This window comes from Mycteria americana, chromosome 11 (genome assembly GCF_035582795.1).
Source record: "Mycteria americana isolate JAX WOST 10 ecotype Jacksonville Zoo and Gardens chromosome 11, USCA_MyAme_1.0, whole genome shotgun sequence".
Lineage (NCBI taxonomy): Eukaryota > Metazoa > Chordata > Aves > Ciconiiformes > Ciconiidae > Mycteria > Mycteria americana.
This window is the reverse complement of record NC_134375.1, coordinates 24,853,991-24,876,901: the sequence shown is the minus strand read 5'-3', so window position 1 is coordinate 24,876,901 and position 22,911 is coordinate 24,853,991. Positions and strand designations below refer to the sequence as shown.

The window sequence follows — 22,911 nt, the reverse complement described above, 5'->3', positions numbered from 1 at the left end:
TAACTTGCTGTCACAGCTTCTTTTCATGTTCTCTTTGAGCAGCTGCTCATCAAAACCATTTCTCACTGTTCCCACAGAAGCAAATATGGAAAATACAAAAACGTCAAGAAAACCCATCTACCAGTAATCCTGCAACTGGCCAAGGCAAGGTTTGAAAAACATACCCTGGTCTTCAAATCATAAAAAGTGCATCTGTCTCAGTGGAGGAAAATAAGATGCAATCACTGAAATAATTTTCCTAATAATTTTTGGTCTACAGTTGACACAAAGTTTTTTGTTGGATAGGAAATGTTCTCTTTTTATTGATGGACTACAATGTATTTTTTTAAATACACTGAACTGTTAAATAACACATCAAATAATAATATAAGCTTTTCATCAAACGTTATCTTATTATCCACTTAACTGTAAGTGGATAATAATTCTTGGACTTATGTATGACTAATAATAATTATTGGAATTAGTAACACATTGCAACTCTGGACTCATGTTCTAGAAATGCTTCTTCTGGTTATGCATCAGAACACAAAATTCTTCACAATAGCTAAACCAGCACAAAACAAAGCCAACTACCTGCAAGAACAGGCAGCACCTACTTTGGGGTGTGGAGCCTGTCTCTGGAACTTGTGAGATGATACTCAGAGCTCTGTGTCCAGTTTGGACTTGCCCAGTACAAGACAGATATTGAAATACTGGGATGAGTCCAACTGAGGCCCCGCATGGACGGTCATGGGACTGGGGCACAGAACGTACCAGGAGAGGCTGAGCCCCAGGTTTGTGCACCCTGAAGAAAAAGCCACAGGGAGATCTTACCGCTGTCTTCAATTACTTAGTGGGAGGGTGTGAGAAGACAGAGCCACACTCTTCTCAAGGGTGCCCTGGGAAGGGATGAGACACAACTGGAACATGGAGATTCTACCTTGACATAGAAAAAGCATGTTTTTTACCACAAGCTTGGTCAACTACTGGAACAGGTGCCTAGGGAGGGTATGGATTCTCCATCCCTGAGATATCCATAACTTGACTGGACACAGTCGTGAGCAACCTGCCCTAATTAAGACCTGCTTTGAGCAGAAGCTTGGGCTAGATAACCTCTACAGCCCCCTCCCAAGGTACATGATTCTGTGATTCACCTGAATTTAAGCCTCCATCTGTCTGCACCTCCTGCACTAAAAGCACAGACAACAGACACGCTCGCACTAAGCCTGGCACCACACGCACCACGCTAGGAAGCACCCACTGGAAGAGGAAGCACCCACTGGAAGAGGAAGCACCCACTGGAAGAGGAAGCACCTGCAGACCAACCCTCCCTGGGGATTCCCCCAAAGTCACAGAGACGGGCACGCAGCAACTGGGCTGCAAGGGCTGAGTGGGAAAGGCACTGCATAAGAGAAGGGGTACAGGGTCCCAAAATTCCAGCTATCCTGGGTTTTTGTTCATGGGGTAAGTGGTGAGGATTTATTATGCAACTGTGCTTTAACCATCCTTTCCACAATGAAGTTGAACAAGGATGATCTTTCAAGGTTTCCACTTTCCTAAAAACCGTTAGAACCACTACAGATGTGAAGTATTTAAAAAGAGTTTGCCAGTAACTGCAAAAGAGAAATACCCTAACAAAAATCCTTAAGAATTATCCAACCCAACATAAGCAAAGGAGAATGTCAAATTTCAAATCAAACTATCAGCAACCCATCAAAAAGACAGCTTTTCTTGGGGACAATCCACCCAGAAAAATTGCAAACGTTTAAATAAAATACAAGGCAGAGTTTACTTATAGGTACATCCAGAATACTACTTTTATTTTCACAGAATTGTGTGTTATGTTCAGTGATAGTAAAACCAACAAGAAAAAAATCACTGTATTCCCACTTGCTATCCCCAGAAATTCTAGAGAATAAAAAAAACCCTGCCAATGACAGCATACACTGTGAGTGTGCTGAAAACATGCTTAAAGCATCAGACATTTTGAGAAGTAGGCATGCAATCTGAAAGCTACTGAAATTCATAAATCATAGACCTGTACACTGGGAAAATCGGGCTAATCTTGTCCTTTATCACGTCATCCTGCTATATTCAGTCATATTTAGCCATTACTATGCATGTGCTTTGTTAGCTAGCTATAAGCACTTTCCTCTTTGTTAATATATTTTATTTTAACCCAATTTCTAACATTTTCAGGAAAGAAATGATAGAATAATAGCATAATTATAATCCGCTTTTTTAATAACTACAAACTATATTATGCCACTGTGAACAGAAATAAAGACCAGTCTCTTGCCTTCACATCTTTATTATAATATGGCAAAGTGTATTTTAAAGATGAGTTAACTTGCAAATGGAACTACTCTACCTAAAATGAGAGGCTGAAAACAAGTAGTAGGTTGGCATAAATTAGAATATACGCTTACACAAGATTTTAGGACTAGGTGGTGTATTTAGCAAGAAAAGCCCAAGAAATGGTAGTGTCTGATAAAGAGAACATAGTCACAGTCTTGTGTAGCAACGCTCATGCTTAGGACCTCACCAGCATCAGCAGTAAATGCTTATGTGCAACCCTCGTAGTGGCGATCGCCTCACTGAGGAAGGCTATCAGGTTGGTCAGACATTATTTCCCCTTCGTAAATCCATGCTGGCTACTCCCAATCACCTTCTTGCCTGTCATATACTTGGAAATGGCTTCCAGAATTATTCCTTCCTTATTATGACCTTCCCAGGGATCGATGTGAGGCTTACCAGCCTTTAGTTCCCTGGATCCTCCTTCTTGCCTTTCCTAAAGATAAGAGTGACATTTGCTTTCTTCCAGTCCTCGGAAACCTCCCCCAGGCACCATGGCCTTTCAAAGATAACTGACACAACGCCATCAGCACTTGTAGGTGCAGTCCAGCAAGGCCAAGGGACTTGTGTGTGTCCAGTTTGTTTAAACATTCCCTGACCTGATCCTCCTCCACCGAGGGTAAGTTTACCTGGCCCGCACTTTTGCACTGGTTTCAGAGACCTGGGATTGCTGAAGGCTAGTCCCACCGGTACAGATCAAGGTGAACAAGGCATTCAGTACCTTGGCCTTCTCCATATCCTTTCGGATCAGGTCTCCACTCCCATTCATCAGGGAGCCCAGGTTTTCCCTAGTCTTTTGCTGTTGATGGGCCTGTAGAAACCTTTCTTGTTGCCCTTCACATCTCCTGCTATATTCAAGTCCAGATGGGCTTTGGCTTTCTTGACCCTATCCCTGCATGCTCACATGGGGTCTCCCTATTCCTCTCAGGTCACCTGTGCCTGCTCCCACCCCCTGGATCATTCCTTTTTATTTAGCTTCCTAATTAGAGGAGCAGGAATGAGAGCTGATTTCAGTCATGCAAAAGTGATCGTGTATAAAAATGCATGGTACCAAAGCATTCTCATATATTTTAACAATTCCTGAAAGCATTCTTTGTCCTGAAAAAACATACATCATTTAAGCTTACCCTCTCACTAGGTACGGGACAGACTGCTCCAAAATTTATGACAGAAAACGACACAAAGTAAACTAGCCTGCTGCCAGACTGCTAGCACACAGAATCATGCTGGAAGAGGAAAAGAGAACAGAGGCAACTGGCACTTCGATGCAGATAGGCCCCAACGTTTGCATGGCTCATAAACCAGCACAGCTGCAGGGCTGGCAACAGCCACGAGCCACCAACGTACGTGAGTCTAGGTCAAGTCTGGCAAAGATTTCCTGCCCGGTTTAAACTTCGTTTATTTGGTCCCATAGCATTTTTCCCAGAAACGGAGGGCAGGTTGACCACACATGTGTGTGTCTGTATTTGCGGCCTGACACTTGGCAGGATAAACTTCATTATGTTTATGGTTATGCTTAGGAAAACTACTCTCAATTGTTTCCAGTCTGTTGCAAGCATAAACCTACAAGCTGTATTAAATATGTACTATTGTATTTACCACAACTTTATGAAATCATGCATAAAATCCTAAAATGGGATGAAATAAAGGCAACTTCTCTTCCCCCCGCCCCCAATTACTGGCAACATTTCAAAATAAACAAGGAAGCAAACCAAACCTTATATTGAAAGGTCAGCCAGGACCTTATTTACAGGAAAGGTAAAACTAGCCTAAAAAAAAAAAAATTATTCAGTAAGAGAAAAGCAATTTTCTCTAATACCAACTATATAGAAAGACAAAACAGCTCCACAATGAGGTATCTTAGTAATTATCTGTGTGTGTTAATGAAGAAAATGGAATTTCTTCTAGCCAAAAGAGTAAAATGAAATTTACACTTGCCTCAAAAATGAAATAAATTAATAGTAAGGGAAAAGATTACTTTATTGCAACTCAAATAATGTGGATCTGACTAGTTATTGCAGACAATTAAGGTTTCAGTCTTTTATTTTCATACTTTCTAATCTCAGGAACGTTACTGCTCCTGACATAAAGCAGAGAAATTTAGCTATAAATATTCAAAGACAGAAGAGTATGTGGAACTATACCAAGACACAAAATACATGTTCTATTTGAAATTCAGTGTAGCACAGAGTCCATTAAAACCTGTGCACTATGTTATTGTTATGTTTTAGAGTTCCGAAACGTGTAAAGGATCAGTGAAGCGTAATCTGGAGCTCAAATATATCTGAGCACTTTTTCCTCCACAGTTTCCTTCCTTGCCCTGTAAGGACTCTGCTTATTTTTACATGATTTTGGTATGTATCTAAATTTAAAGACAAAAGATGCACCTCCAATACAAATCTTTCCAGTAGTAATCCATCTTCCATGCAAGCTACTGACCAAAGAATCACTCTGTTAGACTGGATATGGCAAGCAGGCATCATGAAAACTTTTTGCAGAAATGCAAAGAAAAAGAATCTTAACAACTTCTATTACTACTGGTAGTAATTTCTATCAGAAATTTTGTTATTATTACTTTATTATCTATTATTTGTCCTAAGTTTTAAGGCAACATTAGTATCCTCAGTGAAGAATATTTCAACTGCAATGTTCCTCCAAATTTACTACTGAAAAACACTGTAAATGTTTTACAATAGGAAGTAACTTTCTCCGATCTTGCTACAAGAATGTTTTAAATTCAACCACAAACAGTACACATACTTGGAAAACAGCAAAATATGATTTATGCAAAAGATTATGAATATATAGAAATGGGCAGATATAATAGATATTGATTTTCATTTCAATTAGGTATTACAGGAAGACAGCTATAGTATTTATGAATACTATAATCTATTCCAGAATCCAATTTAGTGTTGCTCTAACGGTGTTCAGAACAATGAGTAAATGACACAGTGTAAAAGTAATTAAACTAATGGAAAGTATTTTAAGTATTTTCTTGGAGATTCAACTGTTTAAACAGTTTAAAGGGGAAAAGAAGCATGCAGTGAATGTGATCCAGAACCATTTTTATTTACAAGCTTCTCAGTCTTTCCTGCCCTATACAGTTCCTGTGCCTCATCTCACAATGCAGGGCAGCTGGAATAAAGTAGTATTTAAAGATAAGAAACAGCTGTTATGCTTGTTCGACCTGAGGAAGAATTTGAAAGACAAAAGCAAAAGGACATGAGAAAGAAAATAGTCTTCATAAATGCTGTATTTGCAGAATTGTTTCAGTCTATTTCTAGCTAACTTTGGTAATAGTATCTGACGGGCACCTTGCTTGCATCAAACTTGCTTCCACTGAAAGAAGAAGGGAACCTAGCAAAGGCAATCATGATTCACAAGCCCTATATGAATACCTACAAAACCGACCTATTTTAAAGGAAAATTATTACTGAACTTGGAAAAAAAATCAACACTAAACATTACAAAATGTCAGAATTAAGGTTTTCCTCTGCAAATCCAGTTTGACCCCTTACGTTAAAATGGGCAGCCAAAGAATTCCTACAGAAACCCAAGCATCCTTATCCATTTTATTCTATCTTCTGATCTAGTTCTCCATCCAACTTTACAATAGTACCAACATTTTCAAAAGTCTCTAAAAACTTGACTTCTAACTCCCTGATTTTATCTTGTTAGGCCTTAGTTCTACAATACTTAAATACATTGCTAACACTAATCATAGCAGAACTCGACTGGCTCAGACGTTTAAGCAGCTCTATACACCAGCGCCGATGTTCCTATCCCAGAGCTCTTTAGTAGTAGTATCTTCTGCAAACCTTCTCCACAGTTCCATGCTCCGTTTTCACTCATTTCTCTCTGATTCTGTAGAACACGTTATTTGCTTCATGAAGCTTTAGATTATTATTAATACTTGACAAAAATCTCCTCTTCTTTCCTTCTCTTGTAACTGTTATTCCCTCAAATGCATCAGAAATCTCTTTTTGCATTTTTAAAACCATTTTTTTCCACTTTTCTAAATCCTTATTTCTTCTAGCATAGTACTGCTTACACAGTTTCTTCTGTAAAACTAAAAATGCTATCACACTGAAAGTAGTCACAGTTACTGTTAAGCAAGAATCTTTCAAAAACAGAAAGACAGATCTGTGACAAAAAGTACACAGTGGAAACTCATCAGGATGCATGCGGAGTCTTTAAGCAATTACAGCTGGAGGAATGGGCACAGGTAGGAAAAGTATGACCATACAAGAGCAAGAAACCCACAATATATGGTGTCTGTAACAACATTAGCAAACCTTGGCATTCTCATCACTTTGTACGCCCCATGCTTCCTTCTCAAAAATATGGAAATTAACATTGAGAATGATAGGAGTAAATTAATCTGTGTGAGAAAGAGTGCACATTCAACACAGAAGTACAGAGGAAACAATGCAAAGCCTTTCTTCTTTATATGTCACAGAACAGATAATAACCAAAGGCAATTATACAGAGTCAAGTTACTTAGTGCCACATAATGCTATTTCTTTAACAAATATTACTGCATTACAAATCATATTGCGTAGAAATAATGTAACTAAGGCTAGCAGGGAGAAGGTGTATGACCCTGTACAGGAAACACAAACGCAAAGGATTTGTTTGAAGAGCTGAGATTTAAGTTATAATGCCATACATTAAAATAAAATGCCATACATTAAAATAATCACAGAAAAAGAATCAAACAAATGGAGAACTGCACCACAGTCTACTAACTCAAGCATTTACTAACAGAGTTAACCACTTACATGACCAAAGATCTAAAAAGCACCTTTTTCAAAGGAGACAGACAATTTCAGAACTTTGTTACAAGCACTTTTTACCTAGCCTAGTCCAGCAAATGTTAATTAGCATCCTTCCTTTGAGAATATTTTGTATTTTAATTAAATTAAATTCACAGCCTTCTCATTAACTACCTATCTTTAAAAACATTAATATCCTTATTTAACTAGGTGCTATCATGCACAGTAGTTGTTTAGCCCAGCTTCTTTTGAAGTGTCAGACCACTATTGTCATGGCTCACTGTGCACAACTGCAATTCCTCCCTGCAACAACTGGCAACTAAGATGATTGTTCCCACATGTCTGTGCCAGCCGATGGTCCACAAGGATTTTTATTTACAAAAGCCTCAAGGCTACACAACTTAACTGCCATGACTTACCATGGTAGCGCTGCGAAGCACCAAGTCTACTTCAGAAAGACAGCTTTTGCCACACATGTATTATCCTTTGCTTGTCTAAATGAAACAGAACATTTATGTCTGGGTTTCTATTTTGTTCAATTTATAAAATGAAACAGCAGCTTTCACTTTAACAGAAAATAAAAATGGAAGCCACAAAACTGAATGCCATTATGTTTACCACACCGGCTAGTTGAAAATATACCAAATAATGACAGAATCAAATTATTCAGGAGAAAATACAGCTGTTGCTTCTTTTGCAGGAGATAATTTGTAAATACTTTTTATCTGTAACAATGACAAATCTTTCAAAAATTCTTACAGCCTGCATTACTTGATGATTTTAAGTATGGAAAGTACTACAGAAATGTAAAGTGTTACGTAATTAAATTATGTTATCACTTGGGACACGAAGTGTATAACTTCTGTTTGCCTTAGCTGATCTTATTTAGAGGTTTCCCTAAATATTAGCAGGTCACCTGTGAAATCATTGATCTTTCACAAGCTTAGATTCTTACTTTCATTTTCTACTGTGATACCAAGACCTACATATTTCTCTCCTTCTAAAAGTTAAACAAGGGGGAAGGGGAGAAAAAAAAAAAAAAAAACACACAACCACCCTCCACACCGCCACATAGCTATAAGGAAAATATTATTCAGAATCCTATCAAGAAAAGAATCAAAAAGGCATCTGAGGTCTACTGTCAGTACGAGCATCTCCAAAGATTTCTGGACCACCAGAGCTGCAGAAGCTTTTCCATTTCAAATGGGCCACATCTCCTATTTTATTAAACTCTGCTCCTGCTGTGAGCATGATTTTATCCCTGCAGAGATAGAGGGCAGGCTGAGAATGTATCTTTGCCCCTACCGCAGCCTTGAGTGTTGGGGTTAAGAGCAATTGTGAGCTCAGAACTCTGTTATCTGTGTCCGGAAGAGCAGATCTCTTCACTGAAGAAGGATGCTCCCAAACTGAACCACTGATTAAAAAATGACAACAGTTTGCAGTCTCTGGCCTTCGTCCCAGCACAAAGGCTGAACTGTCCCACATTATATCCCTGCACTGCATTCTTAACACCTATATTAAAAAAAAGTATTAAAAAAACCAAACAAAACACAACCCTTACACTGGTACTATGTAAGAAGTAAAACCTTGTCCCTACCTTCGTATAGCCAACTTTTACCTAGGTGTATGTACCCTACACAAGGAACAGCCTCATGGATGATTGGCTATCTTCTTTCATTTTTAACCCAAGACAGCAGACACAAAACACCAGCCACCACTGCCCTCTCCCTCTTTCACTTTTACAAACACGAGAGCCACTTGTCTTTGGCCTTAAGGCTATTCATGACTTATTCACCTAACCATGGCCGTCTCCCTTCAGTCACAGACTTAATTCTTCATGTCTTCCTTTAAGTGGCTCTAGTCCTTTCTCCCCAGCTGTCTCTTAAGCATAAACACCAAAAATATGCAAAACTACTTCAGTAACATCTCCTCCCACTTCATCACTACTGCATTATGCGCAAACCATCATTAACAGTTTCAGACTGGGGGGTTACGTCTCCTAGTTATTACGCTGCTTACAACATCTACAGACTCGTCGTGTTCCCCTTGGTTTTACATCTACCTGGTGACATTTCAATACTGTTTGGAGGTGGGGTTTTCTTTGCATTTCTTTGTGTACAGTGCCAATACTAGGATCATAAGCGGGCCCTTTAGACTTAATCACAATATAAGCAATAGTTAAAGTATACCAAGAATCATTTCTGAAGCGATCCTATCAAAGTTCCTCTCAAAACATCTCTAGTTAGAGCAAAGGTTTTAAATTAGTAGATAACAGTACTAATATTTTTCTAATCATTTCCATCCACTAGAATCAAGCCTAATTGAAGCTTAATTTATCTTATCACAGTAAATTTTGTTCAGTTATCAAAACCCATTAAAGCTGTCTAATTGAATATTGTTTTAAATGGCAACAAGGTAATGTTCTGTAAATCTAAGAACTGGGGGGGGGAAACCACAGTTATTTATCACTTTAATTAAATAGATGAAAATGAGAAGTGTTTTGACAGTAAGATAAATCTAACATTCATTAGACTATTTGTCCCAAACAACTTGCATAAAGTCTTTACACATCAAATATACAGCCCTTATCTTTGTACTTTCATCTTTCCCATTTTCTTTTTATCTGTGTTTTCCTGTCTCTGGGCACTACTTTCTACAGGCCCTGCAAATGGAACTCTCCACTGTTTCCATCACCTTTCCCTCAGGCAGTTCCATTTCAATTTTTTACGAAATAGAAAAAATGGTGTCCCCAAAAGAAAGACAGAACATTTAAACCTATTACCAAGAATGGATTCAATTGGGGGGGGGTGGGGGGTGGGGGGGTGTGATAAATAAAATCAATCAACATTTAATCTTTCTCTGGATAAATAAATGCCAGTATATAACTCACAAAGCAGAAAATACCCATCTTGGGGACAGTATTACCTCTCATGTATTTGAGAAAGCTTCATTTGCAGTACCATAGAGTCGCTGAGGTTGGAATGGGTCTCAGGAGGTCACTAGTCCAACCTCCTGCTCAAAGCACAGAGGACACTGCAGTCAGACCATGCCGTCTGATGTGCCTTTGAACAGTCAAGTCTTGAAATCCTCCGATAGGTAGACAGACAAAAAACCCACTTTGCTTCACAGTTTACTTCTGTTTAAATATAGCATTTTGCTAATCTAAGCATTCTTTCAGTTTAACTCTGAATTTACTCCTTGCCACTATGCTCCCCTCTCCTGTTCTAAGCTGTCACGGGGACCCACAAAACGTGGAAACTGTACGAAAAGTGAAATGGCTGGCAAACTCCACCCAAGGTACAGCTCACTTTGAAACATGCAACACATTGTCAAGAAAGCTCTGAACCGCCACGGAGTGACAGGGAGCGTAAATGGCACACAAGCCTCCAGAGCAGTGCTTGTTACAGCGGGTGATCTTTCCTTTGCGTGCACAGATCTACCAGAACAATACACTGGCAGTACAGCAAAGAGACCACACGAAAACGTCTGGCCCACCCCGATTTGAAACAAGCAAAATCACAAAACAATAGAAAAATACAATTTCAAAGTAAAACTCTATGTTAGAAAAATAAAAACGTGAGAGTGAAATAACCGTAGTTATGGCATTATTATTGTAAAATTAAAAGCAGATTTGCATTTCAAGCAATATCATATACCAACATTGTAATAGAAAGAAAAATAAAGCATTTGTAGTTTTGTTCCAAGTATTTTGTGCTCTCTGCTTTTATTTGCTCTTTACGCAAACTAAGAACTGCCAAGAAGTCAATCATTTCGCAGCCCTTCTCTATAAACAGATTTGTTTAAAAGAAAAACCAGATTGCAATAAATACCCACTATAATCACCTTTCCTCTTCATTTTTATTAGGTTTTCTATATTAATACATGTACACTGAACACATCAGTATTCAGTTGCAGTACAGGCTTCACCCATTTTTCTAATCCATTTTTCTCCATTGACAGCACTACGCTCACAATTTACAAAATTTCTCTGTAGGCATTTACTTACATTTCACAGTTCATTAACCTTCAAAGAGCACACCTGCCAGTTTGCGGGAGTGTTATCTAAAGCAAGGATACGCTAACTAATAAAGTGCTAAGTATGTTTGTGTCAGAATTATGAAATGAACGTTTGTCTCCACTGAGCTACCCAGCTGAAATGAATGAAAGAAATGCACCGGTTTATGTAAGTTTTTTTCCTGATGGTAAGAGCAGTAGTTAAGTGCCAGTCACTGCAAGTATGCACAAATATAGTCTCCAACTGTACTGGCTACCACTTTTCAAAGTATACAAATGGCAGCGTCTCATTTTTTTAAATCATCAGAAAGGACCACTCGTGCTGTTTAACCTCTTTCCTGCCGCAGTAACAGCACAAGGCTTCATTTAAAAATTAACATCTATAGCTTTTTCACAGCAGCAAGGAAAATATCAGCAAGTCTAACATTCTTCCTTTTAGCAATTCTCTATGGAGCACAGTGACATTTCAGTGTTCTGTAGCTGGAGTAGCCTGACCTTGGCTCATTTTTATCCGACCTCAGGGTTTTCACATCATTAATAAACAGATAATCAGAACAAAGGCTATATACATTAGGGTAGGAAAAGTTTGCATAGTTTGGCACTATTATCATATATACCCTTAAAAATGGAACAAAATGAAATGCACGTAGCAGAGGCGGTGAACCTTCTAAGAACTGGTTCCAAACATTTTTCCTGCTGGCAATAAACCATTTTCAGACCTCCCAACTCCGGCCACCATGATAGTTATTGCTTTACAGGATTATATCTTTTTGTTTCAGCTGTCAATAAAAACTTCAAATGATAGCTTTTTAAGTCAAATAAACCTATTTAAAAAAATCCCAAAACACTGACATCACTGAGACAAGAGAAACACCATGCAAAAAGCACATCGTGTTTAGATCTGACTTGTTTACTCTTGGTTTTAAATTTTCTCACATCATGTGACAAAGTGCCATTTTACCTGAAATCTGATCCAATTACCATTGTTTGAAGGAAATTAACTACACTCATCAAAAAAATCCAGAGGTCCTCTTGTTTCTGATGATCTGCTAGAATACACGTAAAACAACTATCCGAATAACCAGATACACTAGTCATGCCTCTCAATAACAGTCAACATTCTGCAGAGATTAAAATCATTATAACTCTGTTTACATTCCATTTCTGACCATTGAAACAAACTATGTAAGAATGAGCTCAAACTGAAACTATACTTTTAAAGTAGTAATATTTTCTGAGCTAATTTTGCTAAGACACATTGAAAATTCCAGACTCGAATGATACAAAAACCAATCTATTCTACTGAATAACAAACACTGATAGAATTCACCAACTAAGTGAAACTAATGAACTTCCAGGGATACTTGAACTACAAGGAACTATAATTAAGATTACTTCTAAGCCTCGTGCCCTATTAGACCTGGCTTGCGAGAACCATGGAGGGAGGTAGAGGAATATAAAGTAGAATCAGGGGACTCAAGTAGAACTAGTATTATACCCCGGGGTCAATACTGCATCCAGTCCCGTTCAACGTCTTCATTAGCGATCTGGATGATGGGGCAGCGTGTAGCCTCCGCAAGTTTGCTGAGGGTACAAAACTGGGAAGAGCAGCTGATACACCAGAGGGCAATGCTGCTGTTCAGAGGGACCTCAACAGGCTGGAGAAATGAGCTGGCAGGAACCTCATGCAGTTCAGGGAAAGGAAATGTGAAGTCCTACAGCTGGGGAGGAACAACTCCATGCACCGGTATATGTTAGGGTCCACCCAGATAGAAAGCAGCTTTGCAGAAACGGACCTCGTGGTCCTGGTGGACACCGTGTCGAACACGAGCAATGTTCCCTTGAGGCAAAAAGGCAAACAGCATCCTGGGCTGCATTAGGAGGGATGTTGCCAGCAGGCTGAGGGAGGCGATCCTTCCCCTCTATTCATCACTGCTCAGGCCACACCTGGGATATTGTGCCCCCTTCGGGGCTCCTCAGTTCAAGAGAGACATGGCCATACTGGAGAGCGTCTGGTGAAGGGCCACAAAGCAATTAAGGGATTAATTAAGGGCTTTATTAAAGAATTGGAGCATCTCTCATATGACAAAAGCCTGAGAGAGCTGGGACTGTTTAGCCTACAGAAGAGAACGGGGGATCTTATCACTGTGTATAAATATCTGAAGGGAGGCTGTAAAGAAGATGGAGCCAGGCTCTTCCGTGGAGCCCAGTGACAGGACAAGAGGCACTGGGCACAAACTGAAACACAGGAGCTTCCCACCGAACATCAGGAAACATTACTGTGAGGATGACTGAGCACTGGGACATGTTGCCCAGAGAGGCTGTGGAGTCTCCATCCTTGGAGATATTCAAAAGCCATCTGGACATGGTCCTGGACAAGCAGCTCTAGGTGGCCCTGCTTGAGCAGGGGGGTTGGACCAGGTGACCTCCAGAGCTCCCTTCCAACCTCAACCATTATGTGATTCTATGAATCACATCCTGTTGCATCATATGCAGCTGCTGTCTCCAAAACCTGAAGATAACCTGCAGAGTACCATTATTAAGCTAAGTAATAACAAAAGGCTTGTTATGAAGTAACTGAGATCTTGTTGAGGATTTCTTTTATTACAGGATTTACTAAGCTGATTTAATTACAACAAGGTGATTACAAAGTAATCCTATTTAGGCAGGAACTTGACACTGCAACTACCAATACCATACGCAGCTCAGGATTAGAACTGGCCTTTGATGGTTACTTTCATCTCCAGAAAGCAGCCCTTCAGGGCAGGTTATGAGCATGTTTTAGGACAGCGTAAAATTCTACAGTGGTAATTAACACAAACTATCTATTCTACAAATAGACAATGTGGACATGCAGGAAGAAAGGAGTGTGGCTTAATACAGGCCAAAATGTTATTAACTTTACTCATCTGGGAACGACCAACAACAGCTCGTACAGTACAAAATTCCTTCCATAATGATTTCCACCTGCTGGAGGGCTGCCATTTGCCCTGCATCTCCCTGCAGCTGCTTGCCCATCTGCTGCTGGAAGCTTTTGCCCTCCCTTTAGATAAGACCTGAAGGCTGGAGATAGAAGATGCAGTTGCTCCAACCAAACAAAATCTTTTCCAATTCCTGGTTGCAGAGAATGAAACCTGCTATGTCTAGAATCATTGCTGTATTGCTACCACAGCACAGTCTAGGCCTTAGCTTAGTCAGCTTTAAAACCCAGGTCTCAGAGGCAGCCCAGCTGGCAAAGCAGTATTTTTGTTCCTCATTCATCTCACTGGCAGGCCACATGCTTGATCACCATGTCAATGACACTTGCCCATTTTCACGTCTTTGGTAAGAAGGATCTTGGTTTTAGTGCATAGAAAGCCCCTCTATCCTATCGCTGCTCTCCTGTTGCAGGGATTGTATGTCCTGCAGGAAATGTATGAGCTTCATTGATCTGTTGTTGTTTTGTTACTTAATTTAACGCAGCTTAATACATATACCAGAAACAAAACATCGATGGCCTCTGCTGATACTTGGAATTAGCCCACATTTAGCCTCTCACACATAACCAAATGTAACATTTTCAGCAAAGATTCATATGAGATACAAACATTCCCTTTACTTCCCCAGCGTTCCAAACTAAAGATTAAGTGGAAATGGAAAAGGTCCTTTTGAAAGACAGGATATTTCTGAGCACTGAAGACAGACATTGGTGAGTTAGGTGAAGTTGGTATTTGCAAAACGATTACCAAAAAGTCTTCCCATAAAACTAAGAGTAGGTATAAAGCGAGTTCAGGAAAATTTTACACTAAGGCATCATTTTGAACTTTCCTGTCTTGCTGCATCACAGTTTGTATGGGATGTAACAGGAGAATGCAGCCTGAAGGCAGGAATTTGTTAATTCAAGTGTACAATGAAGCATACAACAAAACAAACAAAAAAATCACTTCATTCTTATTGCCGCATATTGGCCCACTGGTCAGTCAAAACATATGAAGGGCAAATAAGCAGGCAAAAGAAATAAGAGAAAAAAGCAGGCATTTCCATCCTGAATAAGAAAAAGTGCAAGCAGCACAAACAGCCTGTTTTCAACCACCTCATAACTGACTAAACCTAGGAAGATGATCAGCTCTAAAAACCCTCAAACTTATGGTATCCAATGAGTGGTCTACAGCCTTAGTAATTAATTTTTATTGAGGTGTCATCTTGTCACTTTTGTTAAGGATGTTTTCTTTCTGGCTTTGGCCAAATATTGATAAGAAACAAGAACTTTGGTCTACAAAGGAGTAGACATAGCAATCTACATATTCAGCCGCTGTCCAGCTTTTGTGTTCCTCGGAGCTCCAGCACGTTTATCCAGAATGCCCAGTTTAACAGACTCTCTCTCCAATAAGCCTCATAGCCACTCTGGAAGTTGTAACATAATAGTTTGTAGAGAAGAGACGTTCTGGCAATCATTTTTAACTAGAAAAACTCCCTAGCATACAGCAGGGTGGTAAGGAATGTGCCGAAACCTTGAGGGTCTTAAAAATACATAACAATAGAACACCATTAGAACACGCATATCAGCCTTGAAGAATCTTATTTTCTAATCTGTAAAATTGCTTGGACACAGAGATCTGTCACTTGTTTTCATGACTGTTAGAGAAAGCAAGTAACATTCTCACAGTTACACAGCAATTTATGACAAATCCTGTGTTTGGTTATATGAGCCTATTTCTTATGGCTAGCTGAAGGCTGCTGTAAGACTATTCCAGGAAACAAGACTGGATAGCTCAGTAGTTTTAAGGAGCTCTTGACTCAAAGTCTATTCAAGAGAGGTAGAAAGTATGTTCAGACTAACCACATACCTTTTGTGAGCCTCAACATTATTTAACTCCAGAAACCGCTCTTCATTTCTAACCCCTGAATATCTAACCTTCTAGATGGAAAGTTGTACAGCCTGTGACGTGCCTACAACAACCTTGGGGCTTTAAAATAACAAAAGTACTGTTCTTTCCTGATAAGTCCTGGCTTGAGAAACTAACGGGTATACAGTGTGCTTTATTTCTACCTACATAACATAAAAGTAAAGATCTTTTTCAGCAGATCTGAGGTGCACTACACCTCTCCACCATAAAGTACGGGAAAGTAATAAAACATTCAGTGCATCTTAAATGGATAAATGTAATTAATCTTGCCCAAAGTATGCACATTATTAAAGTATTTCGAGATCAGGTAAATTGCTGACATAATTTAAAGTTTAACACAGTTTATTTAAAGTCTCTGCCGCATAGGTAAATGATGCATGTAAGAGCACAACCTATAATGCTATCTTTTCAAAAGTAAATAGAAGACATTTTGAGGCAAGTGAAGTTATTTCCCATTTCAAATCTGCTATTATATCAAAATTATTTGGTAAACCATTTCAAATAGTGGCTGCATCAATACATGGGTATAACTGGAACTGGAATTTGTTTTCTTTATGTTGCTTCTAATGTATCTTGAGATGTATCATATCCCAAAATGAAGTCTGGTATTAACCCAATACTCAGAGGCCTTCATTTTCATATGATCTCCCACAAAAAAGTTACATTAATGTGACCCTTCTGCCAAACACCTCCTGCACATGAACAGACAATTACAGCAAATTTTAACTAAAATTACTTCCCATAAGAGGTGGACATAATTCACCAACTTTCCTCAATTCCCTTTACAAAGATATCTTAAAAAGAAACTCAAAAGCTGGCATCTGATAAAATCATTACCTCCACCCTACTCAAAGCAGAAAATGGAAATCACCTAGATTTCTATGGGGAATATAAAATAGTTTGCAGTATTTCAGAGCTTCATCAATTTATGAGGTAATGTAATTACTGAATGCTGACAATAATGCATGTGAAATAAAACCCGCAATTTCTGAAGATTCAGTCACAAACAAATTCAGGCTCAACTGATTTAGTGAGTCGATGCAGAGACAGCCTTAACTGTCTAGAACCAAGATATACTGTGAGGTCAGTTATGAGTTGTTTTGCTTAATTTTTAAGTCTCATATCTGCAACGACCCACTTAGCTTACAGTGTTACTTCGTTCAGAAACAAACCAAGGCTTGTCATCGGAATGCTTTGGGTTATACAGAAGTAAAGGGTCCAGGCACTGATATTTTCCACTGAATAGAAATTATACTGAACTTATCTTTCACTAATCCTATACCTAAGCAGATTTTTTTTTTTTTTCATGGAAAGCTGGAAGAATCTCATATTACTTGGATGAAATATCACAATCACTTATATCACAAATAACACAATATTAGGCCAAACAAAAGGGATTCATTCTCTGCTATTATAGAGCACTCCTCCTATCAAGCTACCTCTCTCATAATTTTAACATTAATTTTTCATTTGGTTTCCCTGAGAGACTAACAATAAGCAGACACAATACAACCGGTTGCCATGCGCACACCAACAGGCAATTACAGCTAATTTTAACTGAAATTGCTTCACGTAAAAGGTTCAAGCTCAACTGCCTTATGTAAAAACCGGGAAGAAGAGGAATTGAACACCTGTCGGAAACCAACTGGTTTTCCACCAGGACCGCGCAATCCCCGCAGCCCTTCATCAAGAGCCCTGTAGATTCAGTTCTTGTTACCACTGGCCATCTGCCAGCCGTAAGACTGTAATGCCTTGAATACTTACCAGTCTGATAAAGAATTAGGAAATCAAATTAGTGGAGCGCCAATGGAATTCATCACTATCCTCAGCAGTATGACAGGTAATACAAACCTTGCAAAACAGATTTGCACAGCTTAAGATTTAAATTATGTAATCTTTGCTACTCAAAAGCTAGAATGAGATCTGCCAAAATTGCTGGAGTTTTTACCCTTGCTCTATCATGATTATTTTGTATTATATACATATGCTGGCTGGACCATTAAACACAAGCTGGCAATTCCAAGATTTCATCTGTATCATCTTAATGTACAGAGGATAAGACATACAGCACAGAGGGATAATCAGAATCTTAGGATTATTTATTTCCTGCTTCCATGAGAATGTGTAAGCTGTTTTTTCTCCTAGAGCTTTGTTAGCCAGAAATTGGAATCATTCTGTAAGATTCCTGTATACCTTAAACAATAGACTTCTCAATAGAAGCTACTTGCACTGTATGACTGAATTTCACAGGTATTTCTGTTTCTTGAAAGGGGTACACACATTAAAAATAAAATGAAAAAGTTACGATAGCAATCAATCTAATCAGTATTGTGTGCTCCAAGTCTATGAAGTTTGTTAAAACCCCAGGAAATGAACTATTGGAAACATTTTTAACACTGGATTTACACATTCCATCAAATGTGACAACCATCTCAACTTTGTATTCCATTACCCATATTTTTATGATCTGACTTTGTAGATACATACATAACTAATGCACTGGCCTGTGTTTTAAAGACTGAAATTATTCATATTTTAAAATAAATGTCGATTGCACTCGAAACAATAACCACAGATTAATATCATGCACGCTTCAACAGATCCCTTCAAAACACATCAGTAGCTTCACTCTTCAGAATAGAAACACACAGTAGAAAAGAAGCATCAAGCCATAGCGACCAAAAGGAAAACTCAGTCAACTAACAGATGAAGAAACAAGGAATGAAATCACAACAATCAAGTCATTAAGGCCCAGTTCCCCCCATTGAAGCCAATGAGAATTAGGCACAAACATTTTCTTAAAATGCAATCATAGGTGCTTCTAAAAAAATTCTAGAGTGAGAGCTGGTGTACTACCAAAAATATATATACCAAGTATATTGGCATTTAAAGGGTTTTAAATTATTTCACTAGTCTTTAACAAATTGCCTTCTATGTAGACTTGCAACAAACACACCATCACCTTGACACATGCCATTAACTAAATATTTCTATTGCATTTTATGATTAGAAGATACAATACCTCTGTCTGAAGTATGGCAGCTCTCTGTTCTTTGGCAGTAAGTGACTCTTTAAGCACTTCAATGTGTTGCTTGCAATCTGAATTCTGATTGCTAAGGGTTTCAAGCTTAGTTTGTAAGGCAAGAAGTTCTGATTCTTTCTTTGAGAGTTCTTGTTTCAGTTGGTCAATCTGTAAAGGGTGGGGGGGGAAAGGTTAGATCATTAATTTCATTTCCAATTCGTAGTTGCACTTGAAATCCGAAAGGTGTGAATGATCATTATATAATACAATTCTGACACCTATAAATTCTGGAAGAGAATTAAGATTCGGACTTTTTACACTCAAAACTTTGATTAAGTTTCTTGTAATTTAATGTACCCTGTTTTAAGAATGACTGTCCTGCTGTTGCAGAAGTTAAAAAGAAAGTCTTAAAGATTATACATGATCATTTGGCCTATAAATTCACCATGGACCTCACTTATGTTCAAAGGAATTTATCCTGCGTGAGGCAAGTCTGGCAGGACAGAAAAAATGCATAGGAAAAAAAGGTGTTCATATAAGTATAAATTCAATCCAATAGCCTATTCCTTCCAACAGCATGATTCTTGTGACTTATCATTGGCCAGAGTGAGTCAAGGTTTTTTAGGAGCCTGATAAGGAAAAGCAGGCATTTTAGTAAGGAGAGGAAAACAGAGAAGTGAAATTTTAACCTTACTCTTCTTGCAAACGTGTTGCTGCCCACCATCCCCACCTCCTTTTTTCCTCTCTGGCAGTTCCTATGGAATTCTCAGGTACTAGGAAAGCCAAGCCAAAGCGATTAAGAGAAGTCTGGGGAAAACGTTTTAAAAAATTCCACAGAGTGAAATGTCTGTAAGATTGTAAAAGCGTATCCTAGGGGAAACGGCAGAAACCCCGTCACTAAGAAGGAGCTTCTGAATTTAAGGTTCATCAGGAAACGTCATGGAATTGCAATTATTCTTCCCTTTCCACAATGATAAATGGGAGGGGTAGCCACAGAATGCAAAAGTGTGGTGGATTTAGAATATATGAACCTGAACAAAGCACTGGACAATACACAGAATGATGCTAAAGGATGGTGAATTAGGTGACATACAACTGTTCGTCTTAAAGTCCTGTGAAATAACACTGGTCACCAGATGAGTTCAGATATATAATCTCATGAGGATTATTTGAAATAAAACGCCTCAGTGCATCGGCATAACTCGGAGAGACCACATTTCCTTTATATTTGGAAAGTTTTCTTGATGACTGTAAGGCCTAGACATTTTTCTTTAAAATTCACGTTTCAATTCTGCAACAACCAGAGAAGTACTAGAAGAGCTCTTTCCATTCTCTCTCATCAGCTGCATCGCAACAGACATTTGGGATGCAAGAAATCTAGAAGGGCTAGATGGAATGTGATTCAAAAATCCCCAGGAAAAAAAAGAATATATTTCCACAGGCTGATCCTACTCAACCATATCCTAAAGATCCACATACTAAAATATTTCACAGATTCAATATTGTCTGGCACAGTCACTGGAAACATTTACTGCTGATCAAAATATTTCTATTTTGATTTACATTGCAAGTGTATCCTTAAAAATTAAATTAAAAAATATTTCTTCCAACTATAGTCCATATGCACATCTTAATATATTTATTCCTTATTTATCTTTATAAATCTCACTATGTTTGTCTAGCTGGTTAAGGTACTTGGCTAGCCACCCCTGAGCTACTGTATAAAATCAAGAATCTATACTGGCACTAAAAGCAATCACCTTCACAGTCTGAAAATATCAAAATAAGAAAAGGAACGTACAAAAAACAGATGTCAAGAAAATATAATGAGTGCAGTTAAGAAACTGCTAGAGAAAACTTTCTCTTGAAAGTAAACCACCTTCCTCCATCCCTTGCCAGAACTTTTAAGCAAGTAGGGCAACCGAGACAAAAATGGATACAAAATATAAAAACAATGGGAAAATCTGTCTACAAGATAGAAAGACAAAACGTAGATCTGCAGCCAATCTGAATGACATCACATGCTTTATACGAGACCCATGTGAACATCGCAGACGCTTAATCTCTCCTAGAAACTCTTCCCACTTTTTTTCCATGATACAACCCACACCCCGAGAAATAATCAACCAAAAAAGAAAAAAAAAGCTTCATTTTCATCACAGGTATGTTCTTTGTGTTTCAGAAACAGAATCTGTTTAGTATAAAGTTCTGGCTACAACACCTACAAATTTAAAAATGTGTTAGAGCTCTCAAATAAAAAATTAAAACAAACAAACAAAAAACACCCCCCAAAAACTGTGTTGAATAATTATGCTTTTGGCTGGTGTTTTATTAAAATAAAGTATAATGGTGAAAATGCACTAAAACTTCAATTTTCAAAAATTAAGTATCAAAATTACCAAAGGCATAACAAGAAACCACATAAATTTTTAAAAGAAATTTTTAGACCTGAGTATATTTGCCTTTTTAAAGTTCTGCATATCTAGTAGTGTGTAAAAAAATAATAAATAAATAAACAGGGCATGAAATCAATTCCTGCCTCCAGCAGATGACCAAACATTTTCATTCTGCTGTATCTTAAGTGGTGTGGAAGACCAACGATAAATTGGTCACAAGCCACAATTCAATGAGATCTCCCGATCTCAGTACAAAAAAAGACAAAGGCAAAAACATTTTTGTACTTTATAAAGACTACAATGAAGATAACTGCCAAGTCTGGGTATAAGTGCTGTAGCATCTAAAGAACTCCAAGTTTGTCCTCTGATCCTGACCCTCCCACTGTCTCTCATATCTCATATGTGCAATTTGCCTGTCACCGCGTTTTCAACATTGCCCAACATGATCTTGCTTCACCTCTTCTGAAACCCTAGTTCCTTTGTCTTCCTTCTCAATTTATGATTCTCTGTCACCTCCCACAATTTCAGTTCCTTAGACACTAGCATTTCCAGAAAACCATTATCCTTTTTCTTATATTATTATTTTTACACACCAAAATCTTACATTACATTACATCGAGTAACTGGTAAACAAAGAAAACAAAACAAAAACAAAGGAACAAAAAAATCAGAGCTTTCCCCCTTAATATTGCACATTAAAATTAATGGGCTAAATCTTTAAGTAAATAATTCCATTAAATGAAACTATGCTGATTTACCCATCATAAGGATCTGGTCTTATGTGACAACTGCTGACAACTGCTTTTTCAAGTGAAGGATTTAAGTGAAGGAAAAACAGTAGCAATGCAAATGAAGTGAAGTGGCTGCATACAGTAGACTCTACAAGTCTATCTATAGATTCTACTGGTTATATTGGTCAAAGTCTATTTTTAAAGTGTTTATCACATCCACAAAAAAATCCACAAAATCCACAAAAAAATGCTGTCGTTCTTTCCTGTATATTTCTTCTACAGGATCATCTAAAACTCGCATGCTTCCTTCCTACAGCACGAAACGTTCTTATATACAGACATGAATTAGAGAGAGCCTTGTTACAGCCTAATCAATCCTTAAAGCTCATCTTAACGGTAATTTGCTGAAGTTGTACTGAACTATCACTGGATTTTCATACTTATTCCTGTCGATTGTGTGAGAGTTCTAATACTCTAAGAACTACTTAAATTCCAGACTGCAAACTCACACCTGAAAAAAATGCATCAGTGTTCCTTTAAATATCTGGCTGCTAGCCAAAGGATGAACCCTAGTAAGAAAAGGAAATCTTGCAAAGCAGAAATTATTTTTAAAAATTCATATCATCCTATATGTTTTCTTCATCTCCTTAATGAAGATATTTGAAGCTTCAAATCCCTTAGTCATGAAAACTTTAAGACTTGTTTTAACAATTTCTGTATCATGTGAGTGATGGCAAGTTTTGTCCCTTC

The 22,911-nt window shown here is 38.2% G+C and overlaps 1 protein-coding gene across 7 annotated transcripts in view; it reads right to left on the bottom strand.

Moving 5' to 3' along the window:
* Positions 1-22,911, bottom strand: part of ERC2 (ELKS/RAB6-interacting/CAST family member 2) — a 534,065-nt gene that overhangs the window by 373,924 nt on the left and 137,230 nt on the right. For all 7 annotated transcript variants that reach the window (XR_012777475.1, XR_012777476.1, XR_012777477.1 and 4 more), the window contains exon 6: positions 19,035-19,202. Coding sequence is in view for 3 of the 7 variants with exons in the window: in XM_075514174.1 (XP_075370289.1) it covers positions 19,035-19,202 (168 nt within the window). In the remaining 4 variants the exon portion in view is untranslated. The remainder of the gene's footprint in view (positions 1-19,034; positions 19,203-22,911) is intronic.